This window comes from Lucilia cuprina, chromosome 6 (assembly GCF_022045245.1).
Source record: "Lucilia cuprina isolate Lc7/37 chromosome 6, ASM2204524v1, whole genome shotgun sequence".
NCBI classification, from domain to species: Eukaryota; Metazoa; Arthropoda; class Insecta; order Diptera; family Calliphoridae; genus Lucilia; species Lucilia cuprina.
Window position 1 is genome coordinate 36,018,789 of NC_060954.1, and position 25,637 is coordinate 36,044,425.

The 25,637-nt window shown below is 30.9% G+C and overlaps 1 protein-coding gene across 6 annotated transcripts in view; it reads left to right on the forward strand.

Annotated features, from left to right (window-relative positions):
- LOC111674643 (heterogeneous nuclear ribonucleoprotein K) overlaps positions 1-25,637 on the forward strand; it is a 74,975-nt gene that overhangs the window by 6,505 nt on the left and 42,833 nt on the right. For 2 of the 6 annotated variants that reach the window (XM_046953619.1, XM_046953618.1), the window contains exons 1-4: positions 21,150-21,168; positions 21,321-21,421; positions 23,834-23,890; positions 25,448-25,491. In XM_046953619.1, coding sequence (XP_046809575.1) covers positions 21,326-21,421; positions 23,834-23,890; positions 25,448-25,491 — 197 coding nt within the window. In that variant the 5' untranslated portion in view covers positions 21,150-21,168; positions 21,321-21,325. Of the gene's footprint in view, positions 1-19,765; positions 19,785-21,149; positions 21,169-21,320; positions 21,422-23,833; positions 23,891-25,447; positions 25,492-25,637 lie in introns of those variants that run through there. The other 4 variants (XM_023435303.2, XM_023435305.2, XM_046953620.1 and 1 more) reach the window with 3 other exon arrangements.

The window sequence follows — 25,637 nt, forward strand, 5'->3', positions numbered from 1 at the left end:
GTTACAACAATAAGAGCTGTGCATATGCATAAATGTAAAACGTATAAGACAATCTTTCACGAGCTGGTCGGTTTTAACATTACCCTAAGATAGCTTATGCTCTTCCATTACACTCCTGAATTTAAGGCTGCTACAATATTTTGCTTTTCTATTTTTATATTATTTTCAATTATTTACAAATAGATTGTCTATATCTTATTTCAAAATATGTATAACCTAAAATATTTAAAACATTTATTTTTCTTAGTTAAAATATGGAATTTTTAAATATGCAAATAAATACCTTTATGAATTTATAATTTAATAATTAAGAAAAAAAAGCAACATTTGAAAAGAAATCAATATGATGATTTTCTATAAACCTGTCAATGTTTTATATATTTTGCACATGATTGATAATGTACAAAAATTTCAAAAAGTAGTTAGTTTCTTTTAATGTGCATGAGAACAAACTACAATAAACATACCATTTAGAAACCAGTTTTCGTTGTTTTTAATTGCAATTTTTGGTTCTGAACAGTTATAAGTGTTGATGATGGCAAGAAACAAAAAGATGTTTCTTTAATAAAACAAACCCTGAATATTGTTTATTTTCTAAATAACAAATTGATTTCTTAAAAGTTTTTTATGTTTATCACACCCCAAGACATTTTTTAAAACTTGTTTATGTTTAAGATTTTTTTCTTTTTCGTTAGTTTAATACATAATTTCAGTTATATAAACATTATATTTATTAAATATTTAATAAAAAAGTCAAATATTAGAAAAAATAATTATAAAAACTAAATTATTGGATTATTTAAATGGTATAGCTACTAGTTGAAACGTAATATAAACAATTGGTGATGTTAGAGGTATATTTTTTCCAGTTATTTATTTGAATACTTTCTACACGTTCAATTAGTTGTCATCTCTCTTTTTAATAAATTAAACTTGTTTTTAATTTTAATTATGGCTTAATCATACATATTATGACATTGCATACCAAAAATTCACTTTTGGAAATATTGCATATGAATTCACAAATTAAGTGTTCTTATCTGCCGTTATTGCAAAAAGTTTGTTAGTCTATCCTAGGTTTACGTTAATAAGGGTCTATTGGGAAGGGTCATAAGGTATATTTTGATTTCTCTCGTAGAGAGTTAAGATTCAAAGATAGAAAAACAAAAACTGTAAAAGAAAATAGAAAAAAAAACAAAGAAAGTAATTAGAGAGTAGAGATGAAAGGGAATAGGTCTATTTACAAGAGCTTTCAAATTAGAAGATTTAATAAAACGATTCTCTAAAGAAAGAAATGTGATAGAATCTTGGCGTCCGGTAGGTTAGTGGTTAGTTTTCAAGTCTGGTAGACCGGAGGTGGTGGCCCTATAGACCCTAGGTGTATTTCTTTGGATTTAATGTATATACATCCTCCTTTCAAACTAACTAACTAATCTCCATATTAAACTTTGTCTAAGAAGTTACTAATTCTCTTGATTAAACCTGATAGTTTGCGTGGGTTAAATTCCGTAATTTCCCCCAGATTGTCAAGAAAACTATTTATCAATCATTTCGACTGAAATTCTGCATTCTAGTGCATATGGATCTTTGCATAACCTGTTTGATAGGTCTAATGGTGAACACTCTCATATTGTTTCTAAGGGCATTTATACAATCTAGAACCTGCCTTTATTATCGACGTAAGTTGTCACAACAGACACTGGATTGATATGATTTCGTATCAGTCCTTCGCTAGAATTTTCGTTTGAAAGGTACTACTTTTGTCAATGTATCTTAAGGAATGTTTTATGCCGGTAAAAGTGTTTTATACAAGCGCACCCCTGGCATTATCTATCTATCTTTGACCTAGGATTTCCATTTGAAAGACACTATATTCGTCAAGATATCTAAAGGAATAGTATATGCCGGGACAAAGTGATGTATACACCCGCATCCCAGGCGGTATCTATCTTTGACCCATCAGTGAAAACTGGATACGCAACAAACTGTCTTCCGGTTACATCAGAGGTGTTTTCTCGAAATCTAGATTTGTAATTCCTCCATATGAATTACGCCTATAAGTAAACCTACTACAAATAGAATTATTGTATGATTGACGGTCAAAGGTTTGACTAACGAAGACTCATAGAGCCATAGCCGCCACCCCTGCTACAAAATGTTGATGACAAGTTCAAAATGATGTCCAATGCCGCTTCCAGAGTGCTGCGAATGGCACTAGTGGTACTAGTAACGTCAAAAGAGTCACACAGTTGAGATTTATAGAGCAGTTTTGATAACTTTATCTCAAGGATTCCCACAAACAGATGTGTAGATTTAATAATTGCAAACCCTTGTTCTTTTCTATAGAATTCTTCTATATATAGAAGGCATTGACTCCCCTTTTCACTCTATCTTTAGTTTCTTTCCTTCCATGAAAGCTTGCTTACAATAAAAGATCCAAAATACTTAGCTCCTCTAGAGAAATTTGACGACATCTAACTTTGGAAGTTTTTTTACTTTATACCTGGTTGTCTTACGTGTGACACAAAGACGAAATTACGGAGTTTTTATATACAAAACTGTTATTAATAACAAAATCAGACATCCTTTAATATTACAAAATTATTCCTAGGCAACATGCTAATTTCTAATATACTATAGTAAGTACATAGTTATACCAAACCACATATATGCACTCAAACGTTAAGAACAGTTGTGGTCACTAATTGCATACACCGACAGCCAATAAAATACATCGTATATATCGACACCATAATTAATCGTGCTATTATTTTAAAAACTTATGCATGTACGTATGAATGTATGTATGTATTTAGTAGTAAACGGTAAATATGTGGTGGAGAAAAAGTTGTTGTTGCTGTTAAGTGAAAAAAGGACATGATTAAACTTTCACATCACATAAATTAAAAAGCGTATAAAGTATTTAAGTTTTCTAATATTAAGAATATTTTTTTAAATATAATTTGAAATTTTCTTTGTTTCAATATTCTTTAGGCATATTATGGTTTTCGTATTTTTATTTGTGGTTCTGTCAGTATGAATGTTTAGTTTGAAATATTGATTACAAGGACAATGAATAAAACACAAAACTATTATTATCCACCACTATTTCGGTGTACATATTTAGTATATGTATTCCCGAGGCTTACTATCGTCAATTGTTATTAAGGTATTGTTTTTGTGTAGTAAAGTATTTACATTGACCACACAATCATATTGTCAGTCTTTGGTCATTACAAAACGAAGTAGTAGTATGTTTGAGAAGCAATTATTTCAACTATTACAGCCACCCCCAAAAATTATAAAAAAACTAAACATTATAATGCTAGATGGAAGGTACCTAATAATGTTTATAATTTCAAATGAAATGATGGACAATTTTGAAGTCCAATCTTCAAGGTGGTGTATGTAATAGTAAATGTATTTTTTTTATAAATTTATTATAAATAATAAAATTGTAAAAATATAAATGAATTTATTTAAAACTTAATTGATTAATTGAAAGTTTGCTTAAAGGAAAACTTCTTTATAAAATTAATGTAATGTAATTTTTATGCAAATGTTTTGCAGATCAGAGACTGAAAAACATAATTATAATGACAAATAATCTTATATGAAAATTTTCACAGAACTTTTCATACAAGTGAATGTCGAAGTGCTTTACGTGAGTACCTGGCATGATGCCCTACCTCACGGTGGTCTCTTTTATCCACTGGGCAGACTTGTCAACCGTCTACCATCGCCCCTAAATCCTTCAATAATTAACTCAGTTTTTGAACTCAATTTTTGTACATGGATTGGGCCGGTCCATGTTGATTCGGCAACAGCACCGAACTTATCCCGAAATATTGACTTTAACTTACATCAGTCTTTTAAGCGCAACCGCGATTTTGGGTTTAAACCACAGACACTACGTGGATCCCGAAGGAACCCCAACCAACTGACCAGCCAGGGCATAGTCCTGCTCTGGTTTGACCTATTTCAATCTATGCAAGGACTAAGCCAGGCAGTAGACTGTAACAATTTATAGTCCCGGCCAGACTGAGATATTGAAAAGCAACTCAATACCCCGGAATTGCAATAACACCAAGGTGGAGGTTTCACCAAGGTAACATGCCCCCGGGGGGAGAACTTTTCATGACAGGAATGTCGAGAGTTTTTACGTGAGCACCTGCCTTGACGTCCTTATATTTTTCAACCACTGGGTAGACTTGAGAACGGTCTACCATCGCCTCTTTGTTCTTCAATCCCGCCAGGTGGGGCCCACCGAACCTCACATTCATCCCGTACCATATACAATTAATACCAACTCATTTCCAATGCTTAGTTCTACAGTCACTTGACAGCGGGGTATCTGTTGTTCTCGGCAACAGCAACGAACTTATCCCGAAATATTGACTATTATCATGCATCAGTACTTTAACCGCCACTTACTCTCCCCGCGAATTTGGGTTTAAACCACAGCCACTACGTGGATCCCGAAGGAACATCAACCAACTGACCGGCCAAGACATAGTCCTGCGGGCAACTGGCCACCCGTAGTACCAGATTACGCGGTTCTCTGGTCTGACCTCTGGTAATCTATGCAAGGACTAAGCCCAGCAGTAGATTGTAACCAATTTTTCAATCCCGGTCGGATTAGAGATACTGGCCACCTATTTATACCCCGGGATTTCAATAACACCAAGGCGGAGGTTTCGCCAAGGTAACATGCCCCCGGGGGAACAATTCATGACAGTTAATTACTATCTTCTTTGTTATTAGTATTTAAGATGTTATTCATAATGAATTTATAGTTTCGTCTGTATATTGATTGAGGTTCGCTCATCGTCAATTTATTGGCCCAGAGCTTTTTTTTGGTATTTCTCGAGGATATGTCAAATCTTAATGTGGCTCTTGGGTAAACTTTGAATTCGTTTTCGTGTGTTAGGATAGTATTTGAATTTGTGGTGGGTGTCATAGTGACTCTAATCACAAGCAGGTTGTTTGTTAGGGATGGTGTATGCAGAGCCAGTAGGTGTAAAGCCTGTTCCTCTATTCCAATATGAGTTGAGCCAGAACTACTTAATATCTGCTATAGGCGATGGGAAACTTCAAAGTTCTGTTTATTTTTAGATAATCCTTCTAGCAGTTTGTTGAAAAATAATTCGATATTATTAATAAAAAAGAGGAAAATTTACTTTAATTTACTTTAAATTTAAATTTAAATTTACTTTACTAAAAGTTTTATATCATAATAGTCCTTTTAATTCATTTATAAATTTGTCCCGAAGTTCTCACTATCACATTAGTATATAGATTTTCGATAGTCTGTTAAATTAACTTGTATGCTTTTTAAAAACTCACCTAAAAAAAGTCTATATACGAAATTAAGCATTAAAGAAGTTAAGATTTTCTTTAACTTTACAGAAAAGTTTCATTTTATAAAATACCTTTTAATTCAATTATAAATTTGTCCACCAAAATAAAGTGCACATATTAAAACAACTTAACTTTTCTATTCAAAGTACTTACGAGCATGTGTTGTTTCCGACATGTTCTCATTAAAATTTTCATTTTTTTGTCGATGTTATTCTTACTATAACTTTATTGTTCTTAAATATATAATATATCCCAGCAAACAATGAGTTTTAATTATAAATTAAAATTGATTGCAAATGTTTTCGGTTTGTCTATACCTCATTAATGAGTCCGACGCTTTTGAATAATTGGCCTTACATTGTTATTCAAAGGCATTTCATGAAATGTCACGAATTCGATACTATTGATACAACAATTACCAAATTTAGTGCAAAAAAAAATATGATTCGTATAATAGCACAGACCAACAAAACGTATAAGAAAGAAAATTAAATAGCGGTTTTAACTTTATTTTAAAGTAGATATCAATAGATGTACACGTGGGTTCTTTTGGTCCCTTTGTGATACCTGTAAATATATTAAGAGAAAATAGGAAGAGGACATAGAAAGTTATGGTAAGAGATATATTGGAGAGACATTAAGGGGTATTAATAGTAGTAGAAGATACTGAAAGATGGAGATAAGATAGACAGAGAGAGATAAAAGTACATAAGCGGAAACGAGTTTCGGACTCTAAAAAGTGCTATTTGTAGAGTAACGCAGAAATAGTGTAGAGTAACGCAGAAATAGTCTATGTCCGAGTAGGGCAACTGCGTACCCGTGTCCTCGTACCCATAAGAGTACGATGTTTGAATGTCTCGCTATCCTATTTAAGGATGTCCGGCATTCCTGGACTAGTCGTGATGAACAGTATACACCTGTCAGGGACTTAATTGCAGCCGTTATTTCGGCCTGAATTGGATTGCAATCATTACCGATTCTAAAAGTAATTTTGATTCCAAATTCTGGAATGAAAATACTCCAGAGGTAAAATTGTTCATCATTGGCCGGATAATGTCAAATTTATGGTTAATTGTAAGGTGTTTTTGAATCTGTGTAATCTTCCTGACATATTTGCAAAGTCACTCGAAATATGCTTAAAATTTTGTCAGAAATCCGACTCACTTTGCCCGAATGCGTCAAAGTTATCCATTTATGTGTGAAGTTTTAAGAATGATATCTTTAAAAATCATTCGAAATCGAAATGAAAATAAAGTAATTTTTCTAACTTATGAAATTTATGTTTGCTGGTATATATTACGTCTGTATATACAAAAACACACACACATAAATATGAAATGTAATTGTGTGTGAATGTATGTAAGCAAGTACTTATATATGTATATGTATGTATTATATTATTAGTAATTGTCATAGGATATAACATCCATTTAATATTTTTCCGCTAAATTATAGAGTGTGTGTCCCAAGGACTATTGAAAAAGTTGATTAAAACAGGTAATGTTTACTCCTTCTATGTTATTGGACAACCTTCTTTCCGTCCTTATTTCCGTTTTTCATATACATATTTGTTATATTTTTTATAGGACGTACTCGTCGTCGTCATCATCATCAGCAGCAGCAGTAGCAGCACAACCACTTTATTTCATTCCATTGCTGGTTTTATACTTTGTATGTAGATCTAGAGGTTTGCGTGTTTTACATAATGTCTGACATGTGTGTTTGTATTATGGTTGGTAACTGTGGTTTTGTTGTTTATGTCCTGCTCGTGTCTCGATTTGTGTTTCCGTGCTATCATTTCGTGTTGTCTATAAGTTGCTTTAGTCTTTTTTAACTTTTTTTTTATAACTATACATACATTTATTCACAAGAATATTTTTCGTTTTGTTTGTTATCCTTTTTTTCTTTTTATTTTTCCATTTTTTCTACCACCTTTGGTCATAGTTTCTGTTGTTGTTGGTATAATTCGTTGTAGTGTTCTCTACATAGTTACTCATTTGTCCAAATGGCTAACCGCTTGTCAATCTGCTATCATCATTATATCATTTTACAGTGTGCTGCAATTGTATGTTTGTCTGTTCATTTTACTACTGCATTTACATGTCGTAATTGTACAATAAAATTTACGAAGACACATTTATAAATGAAAGATATTAGGGGATTTGTAACTATTATAGAAATATTCCCTAATTTGTTATTAACTAGATGGGAATTTGTTAATTTATTTTCAATAGCTAAATAAAGCAGAAAATTGCTTTCTTAGACCCATTCTTACTACTTGCCAGATAGGATTTTGTAATGCCTATAATTTGTTTCACGGAAAGTTCCCTTAACTTTAGTACAATTACAGTAACTGGAAACGATCTGCATTATAAAATACTACCTTGAGTTAATGCTAGTTAGTTGTAATAATTGGACTCATCTAAATGGCATATAGTCAATTCCATGAAAAGGTAAACCACGACTAAACAAATAAAACCCTTATAACTTTTGCATTTTTGAAGATAATTCAAATTTGGTCTTGTAGCACCAAAGACGAAGACTGTTCAACATTTTTGAAATCGATCTAGTTTTACACCTTGTCGGCATACAAATGCATCCGAAAATATCACTTTTTACCTCATAATTCTGTTCATTATAATACTATCCCTTCAAAAATCGGCAGATCTGAAATGTTTATAAGTACCTTTATGCCGATTTTCATAACGATTGGGCCTCATTTGATCCTTGTTCCATTCAAAATTTAATTTCAGAAAAACACTTAAACGTCCGTAACTCACCTCTAATCACTAGTATTATGATAAAATTTGGTATAAATAAGTTTTATATGAATTTTATGAGGATCGGTTCATATTTGACCCTAGTCGCCATATAACTCCAGTTTTTTATTGTTATAAATTGTTTAAACATGTATATAGGTCGGCTATGTTTGACTGCACTTTCCTACTCCTTATGATTTGTTGAAGTGTGTGTATGCATATATTTCTAAAATATATATTTTCGTTATAAAGTGTTCATTATAATATTAAATTTTTTTTTTATTTAAAAATTATGGATTATTAATGAAAAATATGTCCCATAGTGTAAGGAATTAAAAGAAAAAAGTTAAACCTACAGGCGAATTTTCGTAAATATTTACATGTACTTTAAAAACACTTCCGTTTTTTGTCACGTATGATATCGACATATTTTAATCCATATTTTTAAAAACAAGGTTCCGAATGACGTGATTCCTTTTGCAAATATAGTATTCTTTAAATGGAACAGAATGACAAAATTGTTTTCCAAGTACTTCTAATTTTACAAAATCTATACCAATGACACATACAATCGTATGGAATTGTCCATATGTTACATACATATAAGAGATGCCTATTTTCTATCTATCTCTGAAAAAATTGAATAATGTTACAGTGTCCAAGATATACGAAATTTTGTATATAATTTATATATGTGCAAGACCCCCATTGAAAGTCCACCCGTTATTCTCTAAATGTTCACATGAATATCAAAGTCCTTCATGTAAAATTTAAAGATTCTAGCTCTGAAAGTTTCTCATATATATAAATTTTTCTATTTAATCCATGTGCCCTATTTCTTCACAATGTGTAGATGATTATTAAAATTATTTGCGCAAAATTTTAAGCATCTGGTTCTATTAGTTTTCCAGATAAACGAAATTTTCTATATAATACATATATGTAGTGCCAGCCCCTAATTGAAAATCCGCCCGTTATACTCTAAGTATCAAATTTTTCAAGTAAAATTTTAAAATTCTAGATATACGAATTTTTCTATTTAATTCATATGAGGGCTCCGAAATCCATAACAGAAAATCAGATTAATCATTTACGGTATGCCTAAAATTATAATAATATATACTTCAATATTTCTACATTGTAAAGGCAATTGCCAAATAAAATGTTCTTACAACTTCTCGCAAATTTATTTTACCAACAGACATGAAAACCCTTTGACAGTGTTAAATCTAAAATATAACATTTGTTCACAAATTTTAAATGTTTATAGACGTTGATTTCCGCCAAGTATGAATGGCGAATAGCTGATAATATACAAAATTACTCAAATTTACTTGAAACTTAAGCAGAAATAAAACAATGTTTAAAAAAACTAAAATCACTAAATTATCTCAATTAAATAATTTCATAATGAATGTTCACTGTAATTTATTTATGTATAACACTCACAGTATATACATCAAAATATATTTTATCCTTTTTTTACACAATTAAATTCGATTTAAATCATTTGTGAATGATATATAAAAGGATCTATTTTCTTGTTTACCAATGATTAGATCGAACACATAAGATTGCCACTTCCTACACATCTTTCTGAATTGGTATTTGTGTTAACCAAAATTATTACACAAGCCAACAGTGCACATTTGACAAAATCTATCTGTACAAAAACCTGTGGACCAATTATCAAATCAGGAAAATATCGGACCTGTTGTGTCCAACTTTTCATGAAAACTCAGTTTCTTTGACATTTTTCCCAAGAATTTTCAAATCAATGATTATGAGGAATGTGTGAAATTATTTCTGTAATAATTTTACTCCCTAGATACTTTGAACTAAATTTAACGAATGCCTGATTTTCCTCTCTACATGCTCTATATTCGTCTCAATCCGCATATCCAATTTTGTATATCAAGTGCCTGTAATGTCCATTTAGAATACGTACCATCATACTATACTTAGAGCTACTTATTTTGTGGAGATTTCTCGTGTTGCTCTTATCAACGTCTCCTCATAGATACATTGGTTCTACCCATTGCTTCTTTATTATTCCATGAAGACTTGTGGGATTTTCTCACTCATATTTTTAATTAAGCTTTTGTTTTTTTTTTTGGAAAGGGGTTTCGTTCGTCAGCTTATTTACCTCGAGATTTCTTCTCATTTAAGGTAATATATACGCCCTTTCGTCCCTCCCGGCTGGTCTGGTACCCATATGATGTTAACCTTACACCTGGGAGAATATTCAGTTAAAGTTTTCTTATAAAAAATATCACCACTTTAGTATCCGTTAATAATATGAAGATCTATAATAATGTTAAAAAAAGTCTAACCCCCATATATTCATAACATAAGAAAATCATTGAAAAGATATTTGATATTTTGCTTAACTTCTTTTATCTGTATATGTTCTTTACAAAACCTGGAAGGCTTACGAAACGAATTTAGTTGTGCTTATTTTATTTGCAGTTTGTAAGATATATGAAATTCTGTATTTAAATCATATATGTGGTGCCAAGCCCACGTTGAAAGTCCGCCCGTTATTTTCTGAATGTTTACATGAATGTCAAAGTTATTCATATAAAATTTGAGAAGAGGCTTCCAGCTCCCCAAAATATTCAGATAATTAATAAAGTATTTTGTGCAAAATTTGAAGAATCTAGTTCTATTAGGTTCTCAGTTAAATAAAATTTTGTTTAAATTCATATGGGATTTACCAAGTATCCCATTGGAAGTCCGCCCGTTTTACTCTAAATGTACAGATGAATTTCAAAGTTCTTCAAGTAAAATTTAAAGATTCTAGCTCTAATAGTTTCTTAGATTTATGAATTTTTCTATTTTATTCATATGGTGGCTCCAAGACCCCCCTCAGATGAAAGTCCGCTCTTTTTCCTTAAAAATGTTCATATGAATATTAAAGTTTTTCGTGCAAAATTTTAAGAATTTAGTTGCATTAATTTTGTAGATAAACGAATTTTTGTATTTAATTAATATAGGAGGTGCCGGATGCCATGGGTAGTCCGCCAATTTATTACCCAAAATGTTTACATGGATGTTAAATTTATTCGTGCACAATTTTAAGTTTCTAACTGTAATAGCTTCCAAGATATTATTTAATTTATATGGGTGGTACCACGCCCCTAATACTAGTCCGCCCACTTTTTATCCCAAATAATTATATTGACACTGAAGTGGCTCCGACAAAAGTTGAGGGCTCCAAATGTTATATTATCTCAAATATATGTATTTTATATTTTCTTAATATGGGCGTGGCTCCTCGCCCACTTAAATAAAAAGTAGCCTATTACCTATTCCAGACATACAGGAATACGCTGTGAAAATTTTAAGAAAATATATTCAGGCGTTTAGTAGTCTATAACGTTCAAGCATACAAACAAACATGCATTCATTTTTATATATATAGAACTTTAAAAAATTTTCATACGACGAAACTAATTTGCTCTGTGCAAATTTATAGAATTTTGCAGTCTGTGCGGAAATGAATTTAAAGCTGAACTGATCTTCAGTTTCTTTAGGATTATTTCGTTAGCAGATCTTTTCGTGTAATGATCATTTGTGTGTTAAACCCTTTTTCAAAGTTTTGACTTTGAATTAGTTCAGAAGATATTGTGCAATATTAACAAAATTTTATGGTTGTTATATATATATTTGTCCTAAATAAAATATACACAAATTTGATTGCCTTTTATGTTATCAGTGTTTATTTAATGTCAATCTTAAAACCCTGTTAGCTTAATAAATTGTAAAATAATTTTAGAAATGTATTTTCTGTTATACATGAGTGAATTCTAATTGTTTCTTTAAATGTGTTGTCATACTAAAAGTTTATATCAAACGTAAAGATCTAAATTAGTTTTCACTTTCAATATATGGGCATATGAATATATTTTGTTATATCGTATTAATATTTTTTGAAATGTTTGCTTTTTTTTTGCTCCAACTGACAAATTAATAGATCTTAGCAATTTAATTAAAATATTACATAAGTTAGCTGCTTAACTATAATTTATTTTAATGGAATATTTTATATTTTAAAATTATATATTTTTTATTAATTATTGATCCCAAGTCACTTTATATAAAAATTATCATAATATCTGTTGCATGAGTATATAAACGATCGAATCTGCTATCATTAACTTGATCCCTGCATTGAACTTTAAAATGAAAATCTAACGTCCACTTAATAATAAATTGCAATTTTCTTTTATACATTTAACATAAAACAAATATAATTAAAACTTATAACAATTAAATATTTATTTAAAGTTTTCTGTGCAATTAATAAAAACTAAGAATATTCTAATCCGCCCCACTTTACACTTTTCTTACAATTTTATTGTCGTCCTTTAAGGACCCTGTCAGTTGTATTTTTTTTTTGTTCTTTCAAAAATGTTAGAAATAATTACAACTAATTACCAGCTATAAATATACTCATGTACAAAAGTACACAACCGCACATTATAGCAACTCAAAAATTATTATATATTCTGCATGAGAAACTTAACATCTGATTAATAAAAAAAATATATATATATGTACTATATGTGGTCATCACATATGCATAATACTTGTTATACGCTATTTAGCTATATTTTAACCACGTATGAGCTGCTGAATTCTAATTTTAAAATATGAAATAGAGAAAAAACAACGAGAAAAATATTTAACCACAAATAGTATGTATGTATGTATGTATGTATGTATGTATGTATGTATGTATGTATGTATGTATGTATGTATGTATGTATGTATGTATGTATGTATGTATGTATGTAGTTGAGTTATTCAATGATAAATGATGTTTTAAATTAAACTTACTACAGATTTGTACACGTACGTGCGTATAGTGGTGGTTAGCTAGTTAGTTTAATCGACTATTTTTAATTTCTAATTAAAATAGCTTTAGAATTCAAATCTAAAAAAGAAATACATACAAGAAACCCTTACCTTTCTTTCAATTAATCCGCTTTTCTAACTTAAATCTTTTAACACAAAGGTTGGGTTTAAAATTTCACAAGGAGACTACTTTGTTCCATTTTTCTCCAGTTAGAATAATATAAGTAATATTTAGTAAAATCAAAAAGAATATGAAAAGTGTTATATACCAATGCTTAGATCTAAAGAGACTAGTTCTAGTTCCTGAATAACTCTTGATATAGAAACCTAGCAAATAGCTCCGGTTGCATCCATTAATACTCCTAGTTTACCGTGGATATCTACTCTCGCCGTATATTGTGTTGGAAATAGGTTATGGTAGGGAGGATACAAAGAGTAGTGTTTGTAGACATTCGATTTAAACATAATCACATTGCAAGTGCTAAAAATGACCACTGGAGGAAGTTTGTTCCACATATGTAGAGTTGTTGTAACATCTAAAAATATACAATAATCTAGTTGATGTCCGGACCTAAGATATGCTTACTTTAATATGGATGCGTCCAAAGTAAAGTAGGATTGACTAAACTGTTAAATATGTAATTTGTGTCATGATGACCTTGACCAGATGCCGGACATTCTTTGATTACGGCACAGTCTATACGCGACCAATAGTCATTGAGCTTGTTGCTCCTCTCCGTTTTCCGCGTCTAGTTTTCTTTTTTATCTGCTATGGGCGGTGGCCAATCTTTAAGTATGGCATTAATGCGGTATCCCGCTATCGCTGAATTTATAGCGTCTCTATGAATGTCGTTCAAAGTTGCCCTAAACGAGAGCTGATCTAATAGATCCTGCATATATCTCTATATGTTCTACACGTATATAAGAAGATCTTTGCTCCTGTATGATGTCAAAGATGGGATGACTCCTCCGTTGACTTCCCAGGAGTAACTGTTTAGTTAACTTGACATTGTGTTTCTTGACTGGGAGGACCTTCGTTTCCTCGTGCAGTTGCTGTTCCGTGGTGTTTTGTAGGCAGCCTGTTATAGTCCTTAGGGAGGTATTTTGGCAGCTTTGAATATTTCTCCACTGGGTATTATTAAGCAAAGAAGACCACAATTAAGTAGCATAGCACCCCCAAGATCGGAGTTCGGACTCCAATGACTACGGGGGGTTGATGTACTTCGCAAAAAAAAAAAACCAAAAACGAGCGATTTTGCCACAGCATTGTTGTTATAAAAACAACAACCACATGACAACTTCGCACGTTTTGATCACACTCCCCTACGATGCATGGGTTAGGTCCATTTTAGGTCGGTTGTAATGGTGTTTTGAGGAGGTCAGATGAGCAAAGTATGTCATGTTTAATCCAGCGAACATCGTACTGTTTTCTTATACCCAAAACATCATGAGCATCTGATTCCATAATAATATTTACACCACCCATAAATATACATGTAGATGATCTACTTAATTTGACGTAGTTACGTTCAATCTTGAGTCAAGCATCGGTTCTGTTCCCAATCTCGTAACGGCTTGACACATTTAAATGAATAACAATGTTAGATCATCTTTATAAGAATAGATATAATAGAAAGTTTGACATTGAAGGTTTAGAAAGAGCGGTGCTTTGCGGTACCCTTGAATCTTGTAATTGGAATTCATTTGAAAAGATCCAATCTATAACAATTCGTATAGAACTATTACCGAGAAAGCTCGATATGAGTCGATTGAAGTAATTACCGATAGCAACAGTAATAAGTTTTGATAAAAGTGGACATAATTTGAGCCACACATCTAAAGCGTGGTGTTCTCTCGCATTCGTAAAAAATACGTTTTATTAAAGTTCAAGACCGCTAGTCACTAGAGTCCCTTAGTCTATAACTAGGTCTATATGGCGTAGATTACTTGTATTGAATTTCTTCCTCATGCTTTTCTTGTTACTTTTCTTATTCTCCCTCCTTTATCTCTTATCTATTCTCCTACAAGTTGTACATCTGGATCTACATAAGTGTATATGGTTCACTCTGTTGTGAAACAACCTAACTAACGTGTAGTTTATTAATTGGAACTTGGAGTATACATCTTAAATTAGGTGACAATAAAATAGCAGATTAAAGCGAGACATTACAGGTCCAAGTTCCACTTCTTTTTGAAATTGTTGTTGTGTTTTATGTGATGGTTGTACAGTGATATAAATAATCTCTTTGAGAGAATAAAACATAAAAACTACATGTTGACAGGCGGGACCCTGAAAAGTTGGACATTTACCTAATTAATGATTCTTGTTTTAGACAAACACCTCCTGACTCCCAATTTTGGTGCGAGTGGAATTGTTCTAAATTGGCAGTATTATTTTTAAATTCTGTATAAAATATCAACAAAATTGTCCCTAATGCGTTTTAGTAAAAATACTAATTGTGTCACTTTTTGTGTCCGCTTGGAACATTTTTTCTAGTTGTTGTTGTTATTATCAACTATAAAACTTTCATGATAATTACATTAAAATTGCAATAATTAGGAATAGGACCTTGTGATAAATAAATTACATACGAGTTCATTTATTTATTTATTGCATGTATGCGTGAGTTCCGCATAAAATAAAAACTGTTGTGAAAATTGTCTCTCCTCCACCAAGGGAAATTATTATTAGAGTTATTCTTTTCAATGTAAGCATTTATTACAGGGCATTTCAATAAAATTTACAATATATGTAATAAATTTTTCAAATTTCAACAGAGTTATTAAAGTTAATAAGTTTGTCTTTAATTATGAAGATTTAACATAGTTTCAGTGTTATTTTTTTAAAAGTTGTTGCTTACTTCTGTTACATCTCTTGTTTAAATACCATGTTTGTGACATCGTTTGATAATTTTATTTTTTTACATGTATGAATGACATTAAATACATTAAATTATAATGGTTGATTTTTTAACAAAAAAAAAAAAAAAAAAAACTTAAATGCTCCTTTTTTTTAGTTAATTTTTCTTTTCTTAAACATTTAATTATATTTAAATAATAAAACAACGTTTTTTTTTCTTTTGCATCGTTTAATAGCAAATATTTGCTTAGAAAATTGTACACAATTTGTTGACTTTCTCAACCATTTAACTTTAATGTGAAACGACAAAATGTCTTAGACTTCATTTTATTTTATACTCTACACCATTATGTGTAAATAACAGGATATTCTTAGTTTTTAATAAGGTTTGTGAAGGCCAAACAAATAATTTTTAAATAAACTATCTAAGTGATTAAAAAATCTTATGTTTTAATCGAAAGGATCACCAACAATCAATATTAGATGTTATTGCAATATAGAATTGAATTGCAAGATTTGTTATAAAATCAATATGCTCATAGCAGATGTAGGAGCTTCCTATAGTCATGATTATCCCACTATAATTTAAAATTTGTCTCTATTTCTTTTTAACTTTTAACTATTTGTTATTATAAATAATAAATGAATCAAAGCAGGTACACTTGATGAGGGTTGGCTTTATAGTATTTAAACTTATGTCTCTTCCCAAACTTATATTTAATTCTCTTTTTCCCTTCATTGTCCGTGTCTTTTGTATTCGTAATAAAATATGCAAAATGCGAAAAAAAATCAGCTGATATTGACACAAGTAAATAGTTGCTATTATTCGAAATTGTAATATCATCTCTTTGTGTATTTGCGTTTGTACTTGTGTGTGTGTATGTTTTAGCAGTTATGTCAGTTAGTTTTTCTTTCTAGAAATAGTTTAATATTCATAAAATATATGCATTTTAATGGAATTAAAAATAAGAATTCAAGTAAATGCAATAAGGAACTCTATTTAAAACCGGATAAAATCCTTAGACCCATTTTCTACTGTATTGTAATATATTAAATATATTTTACCTTCTAGTTCAGTTCTAGTTCTAGTCTAGTTCAATTCTAGTTCTAGTCTAGTTCAATTCTAGTTCAGTTCTAGTTCAGTTCTAGTTCAGGTCTAGTTCAGTTCTAGTTCAGTTCTAGTTCAGTTCTAGTTCAGTTCTAGTTCAGTTCTAATTCTGTTCTAGTTCAGTTCTAGTTCAGTTCTAGTTCAGTTCTAGTTCAGTTCAGTTCAGTTCAGTTCAGTTCAGTTCTAGTTCAGTTCTAGTTCAGTTCTAGTTCAGTTCTAGTTCAGTTCTAGTTCAGTTCTAGTTCAGTTCTAGTTCAGTTCTAGTTCAGTTCTAGTTCAGTTCTAGTTCAGTTCTAGTTCAGTTCTAGTTCAGTTCTAGTTCAGTTCTAGTTCAGTTCTAGTTCAGTTCTAGTTCAGTTCTAGTTCAGTTCTAGTTCAGTTCTAGTTCAGTTCTAGTTCAGTTCTAGTTTGTTCAGTTCTAGTTCAGTTCTAGTTCAGTTCTAGTTCAGTTCTAGTTCAGTTCTAGTTCAGTTCTAGTTCAGTTCTAGTTCAGTTCTAGTTCAGTTCTAGTTCAGTTCTAGTTCAGTTCTAGTTCAGTTCTAGTTCAGTTCTAGTTCAGTTCTAGTTCAGTTCTAGTTCAGTTCTAGTTCAGTTCTAGTTCAGTTCTAGTTCAGTTCTAGTTCAGTTCTAGTTCAGTTCTAGTTCAGTTCTAGTTCAGTTCTAGTTCAGTTCTAGTTCAGTTCTAGTTCAGTTCTAGTTCAGTTCTAGTTCAGTTCTAGTTCAGTTCTAGTTCAGTTCTAGTTCAGTTCTAGTTCAGTTCTAGTTCAGTTCTAGTTCAGTTCTAGTTCAGTTCTAGTTCAGTTCTAGTTCAGTTCTAGTTCAGTTCTAGTTCAGTTCTAGTTCAGTTCTAGTTCAGTTCTAGTTCAGTTCTAGTTCAGTTCTAGTTCAGTTCTAGTTCAGTTCTAGTTCAGTTCTAGTTCAGTTCTAGTTCAGTTCTAGTTCAGTTCTAGTTCAGTTCTAGTTCAGTTCTAGTTCAGTTCTAGTTCAGTTCTAGTTCAGTTCTAGTTCAGTTCTAGTTCAGTTCTAGTTCAGTTCTAGTTCAGTTCTAGTTCAGTTCTAGTTCAGTTCTAGTTCAGTTCTAGTTCAGTTCTAGTTCAGTTCTAGTTCAGTTCTAGTTCAGTTCTAGTTCAGTTCTAGTTCAGTTCTAGTTCGGTTCTAGTTCAGTTCTGGTTCTGTTCTAGTTCACTTCTAGTTCAGTTCTAGTTGAGTTCTAGTTCAGTTCTAGTTCAGTTCTAGTTCAGTTCTAGTTCAGTTCTAGTTCAGTTCTCGCTCAGTTCTAGTTCAGTTCTAGTTCAGTTCTAGTTCAGTTCTGGTTCAGTTCTAGTTCAGTTCTAGTTCAGTTCTAGTTCAGTTCTAGTTCAGTTCTAGTTAAGTTCTAGTTCAGTTCTAGTTCAGTTCCAGTTCAGTTCTAGTTCACTTCTAGTTCACTTCTAGTTCGCTTCTAGTTCAGTTCTAGTTCAGTTATAGTTCAGTTTTAGTTCAGTTCTACTTTAGTTCTAGTTCAGTTCGATTATTATGGTTTTTAAAGAATTCTCACCTTCTGTACTTACCTTTTTTTAATTTATAAAATGTGGATAATTTTCACAGAATTCAATTTTATCCAAAGTTGAATTTCACAAGTGATCAACATTTTTTCCAAAATGGTGTTGTATGTATGTAATTTTTTTTTCACAAAATTGCAAAAGCAAATGAATTTTGACACAATTAAAGAAATATAAATTAGTATTAATTTTCTTCAATACCAATAAACATGAAATTTTCGTCAATCACAGTTATAGTCATATAATTTTTATAGTCTTTCGCATTACGTATTTGAGTCCCATTGGAATTGTATATTTTACGATATATTTTTACTCACCATAAAAATGGGGGATACATATTGTAATATTTTCTACACAAATTTACTTGTCAATATTAAATGCAATTTTATAAAGTTTTTTTTTCCTATTTTACTATTTCCATTTATCTTTAATATGTGGGTAGTTTTATTTGTCTTTTTTGGGTTGTTGTATATTACTTTTAGTTTGAAATAAATAATGGAAAAAAAAAACTATTTGTTGTGGCACTTTTCTAGTTGGACTTGTAATTATTTTGGTTGCCATGGTCCTTAATGTATATTTCCCCTAATTTTAAAGTAAAAAAAGTGTCATTTTCTCTATCTATTTCGCTGCAATTACAGCGCTTGCTTTTTTCATGTCTCCTCATAGAATTTTTAATGATCAATTTACGTGTAGGATTTTTATTGGCCCTTGTTTGCCTCTGCTGCTGTGGTGGACTTTTAAAACTTTTCTACCCTTATAAAACTAGATTAGCTCTAGCTAGTCTAGTTACTATTTCCGATCTATTTTAATACACATAGAATATTAACATGTGGTCATATTTTTTTAATCAAAAACTATTAAAACAGGTGGAGTTTTCTAATAAGTTTTGATTGGTCGATTTCCGTTTTGACCAATGTTAAATCCTTTTTCTGGCTTTCTACAATCAATATCCTTGTTTTACATTCACAGGTCTATAAAGGAAATTTTTCTAATAAATAACCTGGTCTTTATTCATTGTCCATTAGTTAATTGTGTATTTTTAGTCAGTACACACTTCTTCGATATTTTATTGTTAAATTTAGTTTTTTTTTTATGAAAATAAATAAATATTCAAAATTGTGATAATTAGTGCAACTATAAAAAGTTATAAAAATATAATTTGTGATATTATTTGCTGCCGTATATTTTTGTTAAAAAACACTTTTATACAATATTTAAAATTTTAATTATATAAAATAAATCTGCTGTAAATTGTTTCAACAAATATTTTTACATATTTTATACTTAATTTAAAGGTAATTAAACAATTTATGTAGTTATAAAAAAAGTAAAAGGACCAGAAGTATTAACTTCAAGTTGCTTTGGTTTAATGAACATTTTTGTCTAAAAAATAAAATAACTGTACAGAATGGCTTGGGAACGAGTTTATTAAGTTTATAACTTACAAATCTCAGAATTGGAAATCCGAAGCAAACTACAAATTTATTCATTAACAATCAAATTTCTAATTTTGGACTTGTTTCTAAAATAATTCTAGTTCAGTTCTAGTTCAGTTCTAATTCAGTTCTAGTTCAGTTCTAGTTCAGTTCTAGTTCAGTTCTAGTTCAGTTCTAGTTCAGTTCTAGTTCAGTTCTAGTTCAGTTCTAGTTCAGTTCTAGTTCAGTTCTAGTTCAGTTCTAGTTCAGTTCTAGTTCAGTTCTAGTTCCTTTCTAGTTCAGTTTAGTTTAGTTCTAGTTCACTTTTATTTCATAACTTTAATTATTCAGATAGTGAAACCATTTTAGATTAATCTGATGAAAATATTCATACCATTTATGAAATAATTCTTAAATATAACTATATAAGTAAATGTGAATGGTTCATAGTATTTATGTTGAAAAAGTTTTCTATATGGTTTATAGATGGAATAATTATGATAAAATTAATAAAAATTTAAATAATTTTCAACAACAAACCATTTCATTCATACACTTTGCTTTTATTTGTAGAGATTTTCTGTTCAAACAATCTTATGAGGCGGTATACATACAACAACAATTCATCAACACCTGTTGGTAGATAAAAATATACAAAATATAAACAAGAAAAAACTACTTAAAGTAAATTTCAATTTATAATATTATGCATTCATAAAATCGTATTGAACAAAACTCTTTTATGTAGAGAATAAACCATCCAACTGTCTAACAGGCTGGCCCGCCATCAGCTCATAGCTTTCATGTACACATTTATAAATGAAAAAATCAAATATTTTTGTTGGCTTAATATGAAATGAATTACATACATGTACATTTTTTTTCTTTCGTTACCATCATATCATATTAATGCAATGCTATTTAAAATATTTAAAGGAGAAAAAAAATTTATAACAAAAAAATTATTTAACTCTCTACTCTATCTATCTACTTGTGTTTTGATGTTTGTATTTGCTGCGAGTTTTTTTCAAAGTATCTTGGAGTATTTCATAAAAATATATTGATTCTATACACAAATGTATTCATTCATATTTTTATTTTTATTATTTTATTGTTATTTAACAAATTCGAGATTTAGTTGTTTTTTAACATTCAATAACTTTAGATAATTATTTTATTTTTGCTTTAGTTGTTGTTCATAATACAAGTGGTTGTTATAGAAATATTCATTTATTTATGTATAACTCTAACTCTCGGTTGGCTGGTTAGTTAGTGATATAATAAATATATGTTTGTTTGTTAATATTTATTATTTAATTAAATTAATTTAATTTATATTTTATTTTGATTTTTATTTCCTAATTAAATAATACAATTTTTAATAATAATTTGTTTTGTTTACTTGTGTTTTTGCAGAAAGAATGAAAATGAAACGTGATAATCATGATGATGGTCCCCATTCCGATAAACGTAGCCGTCGTAATGACGACCAAGTTCGTGTTTTAATACCCAGTAATGTAAGTAAATAAAATCAATAATAATATTGAGTCTTTAGCTTCTAATTGGCTCAGTTTTTTAATAGAGCGAATAGAAAACAAGAGAAAGGTTTTTTGTTTGTGTTGAAGTGATTTAAAGAGTGTCACCAAATGACTTTTTGCTACTCGATGATTTATAGCAGTTTATAGGTGAACTAATTATGAAATATCGTTCGCTTTTAAGACACATTAAAATCTTGAAAAATTTGTTAAGACACATTTGATACATCTTATATATATTTCGATTCTCTTCATTAAGCTTAAATGGACTTCAACGCCTTTTTTGTTGTTAGCTTGTATCTAAGTTAATTTATGTTCAAAAGGGATATGTACTCCGAGACCTCTGTGGTTTTGTTTTTGTGATTCATTTCAACGAGAAATCTTAAGTAAAACAGAAAAAAGAAAGAAAGAAATATGAAGCAAGATAAGTATCCTATGGAGTTGCTTTAGTTCCTTAATTGTTACGTTCATATCTTGAAATAAAAGAATGAATCTTAATTTCAAAAACCGGATAAAACCTTGAAGAAATGTGGCTTATTATTATCCCAGTTACTAAACTGTCAGATAGCTTTGTATAGTACTGAAAAAATTGCTGGTTTTACTCCCAGTGAAGCGTACTCTTCGTGCTATGAATCATGCTGACGAAGGTAGTTCTACTGGTCCAAAGGGTTACCCTCCTCAGACATGTTCCATCGATTATATAATAAGAACAATAACTACCCCTCCCACCTGTCTAATGTCTGTTTTACATATTGATGATCTGTTTGATCTCAGAGGGGCGCAAGTTCAAAATGCTCTTGCAACAATTTCGGGACTTGAATATTAAGCTCTGCCCAAGTTGGCTGCCTCTAAAAGTTCACATTGTCAGACGGCTACTAACGATGCGATAATAAGAATAAGAACTACCCTTCCCACCTGTCAGTCGTCTGTTTTACATATTAATGGTCTGTTTGATCCCAGATGAACGAAAATGGTGTGCAAAAATCAATCTTAGTCGATCCGCATCTTCGACACCGGGCTGTAATGAACTGGATTTTACTGACGTACGCGCTTGAATAATCTGCTGGTCTAAGATAGTAAACCAAAACTGACCACCATAGCCATACCATGCAAAGTTTGGTGGTTAGTTAGATGAAAACATATGCAGGATTCACTGGATCAGTCCTCGTATTTGGCAGCTTTGAACGACATTCATAGAGATGCCATTAATTCGGCGGTCGCAGGATGAATGACGGAGGTCGCCCACCGCCAATGGCAGACACAGAAGAAAGCCTGCCGCGGAAAACAAGGGTAGTTCTGGCACAACTAACATCGGGATGGAGCACAGCCTCAATGCCTACTGGTCACGTATAGACCGTGCCGTCCCCAACGAATGACCTGTATGTGGTAAGGGCCCTCATGACACCCACCACATATTCAACTGCTCAGCCAACCCAATTTCACTCTGTCCAATGTATTTATGGACATATCCAGTTGAAGTAGCCTGGACATTGATGTAGAACCCCTCAATTAGATTATTGTATAGTTTTAGCTGTTACAACAACAACCAATCTTCCAGTTGCGGGTAAATTCCAAGCTGTGGGGTATCTCTTCTTGTTGTGGTGAATAGGGTCGCCTTCGTCATACGGATACTAACGATAAGATACAATGAATAAGAACTATCCCTCACACCTGTCATTTATTTCACATATTGATAGTTTGTTTGAAGTAGAAGTAGATCAAAAGTGCAGCCCCGTCGATACCGGGCTGTAATGGCATCCGAACTTGACTAATCCGCTAGCTCTTGCTGGCTGTTTCTACACCAGATTCAACCACCAAACTTTCAGTTGTGGGTAAAGTCACAAGCGGTGGGGTAACTCATCCCGTTGTGGTGAATACCTCTGCAGCCTCAAGAGTATCTTTTGCTGACTAAAATTAAGCCGCTTTCCTGCATTCAAATGACAAAAATATTTTTTTAGTGCCTTCTTGAACAAAAAAGGAATCTTCGACCCTGATGTCGAATTCCTCAGCTGAACGTCCTTCTTCATTGTGGAAAATTTGTCGATCTCAACGTCAAAATCTTCCAGAGTCTCCTTAGCAGATTTCCTGCTGCACAAAACTCCTTTTAAAAGGCACATCGACGAGCCTCCAAAAACCTATTGTTGAGTGTCATAGCGCAAACCCCAGCAATGCTTCCAAGCAAGATAAAAGGACTCAGATCTTTCAAACGAAGCAGAAGTGATAAAGCCTGCTGCTAAGGCGTTTAAACTGCAACGATTTGACTGATTTAAACATTCTTTTCGCTATCTATTTTTTTTAATTCAACCAAAAGTTGTGCTTCCTTATGTTGCGCACATTAAAATAATTTAGAATTTCTTTACAGATTATAAATGATAATGTTTTTTCTATTTTCAGATTGCCGGTGCTATAATAGGCAAAGGAGGACAACATATACAAAAAATGCGCACACAGGTATATTTTCTTTTTAAACTTTAATTTATCAAATATTTTTTTATTCTTAAATCATTTTAGTTAAATGTGTATTTTTTTTTTTTTTTTGATTTGAAACTTAATATAAAAATTTACTAAACTTACTATTTTCTGTACTATCAAAAATTGTAAAACCAGTCAGTTGTTTTGTTATTTGTTATTGTTGCTATTTCTTGAAAATTTTCCCAAATACGTCGACAAATGCCACGAAATTATTGTTGATTTCAAAAATAAAGAAAAAAGCCCCACGTAAATGAAAAAAAAATTGTCTGTTGTATGTAGAGAAGTATGTTTTTAGGATTTGTCACTTGTCTTGAGAATATTATTTCTTGCTTTACCACATATAATTCTTATTATAAAATCATCCATGTCCAAGGGGTTTTTATTGGTTTTTAGAATAGCTACAACATATAATGCTTTTAATAATTTCTTTATAAACTGCTACTGGTATTTGTTTTGTTTTGTTTTTTTTAAGGAGAATAACAATGACTTCTTAACAAATACATATATATTTTTCTTAAAATAAAATAACTTAAACAATTATAATTTTAACTCGTTTTTAGGCCATTTATACTTAACCATTTTGTTAAATATGAAACTCTTTAGCTTATTTAAAATCTTATGCATTTATATAGTTGAAAATATAAATACATAAATAAACAAATAATAATAATAATAATAACCATGCAATTAACCATTAATTAAATTATAATTTTTTCTCTTTCTCTTTTCTCGCCCCCTCTCTAATATATACAAATACAAATATAAATATATAAAAAAAAAAAAAAATAAAATTCAAATAAAAAATATATAAAAATAATTTTAAAATAAAATGAAATGATTGTATATTGTATCATGACCACCACCCAACCAACCAACCAACCATCTAATTCAACAAAATCTCATTGATTTGTTGTTCGTATACAACAACTACAAATATAACAAAAAACAAAAAATAAAATGAAAATCTCAAATGACCTACCATCTGACCAATTATTGATTGGTGAAAATAATCGATCAATCAATCAACTAAATAAACATCAACCTTACACCATCTTTGGCCGAATGCCCGCCTGCCCGTTTGAAACTATATATACACATATTATAAAACAAATTGTTAAATGATCGATAAACTTAATGCCCGTTTGACCAAAATCATCCATAAATTAAAATCAACTCGATCTGATCTGAATGCCTGTGACCGAACACCACCTGCCAAATGTATCTATTACATGTATCGAATTCTCAACTACGTACCTACTACTTAAATGTTGGATCTTACTTGTTGAAACATCTGGACCACCACCATCTTATATATATATATATGTTCATTATAAATATATATATATATAATCAAACAATTGCTGAATATTTCATTCCAATTGTTATGCATATATAATCTGTTGTTTATAATCTGTGACCGCCCGCCCGACCAAACAACCACCATCACCATGATAAAATCTATATAAAATAAAAACACCATTGTCACCAATTTAATCCAAACCAAATCAAACCAATAAAATACCTCTTGTTCTGCAGTACAAAGCCACTGTGTCTGTCGACGATTCCCAAGGCCCTGAACGGTAAAGATTTATCTATAAACAAACTCTTTTTTTACATTTACTATATAATACACAATTTTTAGGCCTAAGTTTCCTTTAAAATCATCGTATTTTTAACAAAATTATTTTTGAATCGAATATTTAAAGAAAAACAGTAAATAATTTCT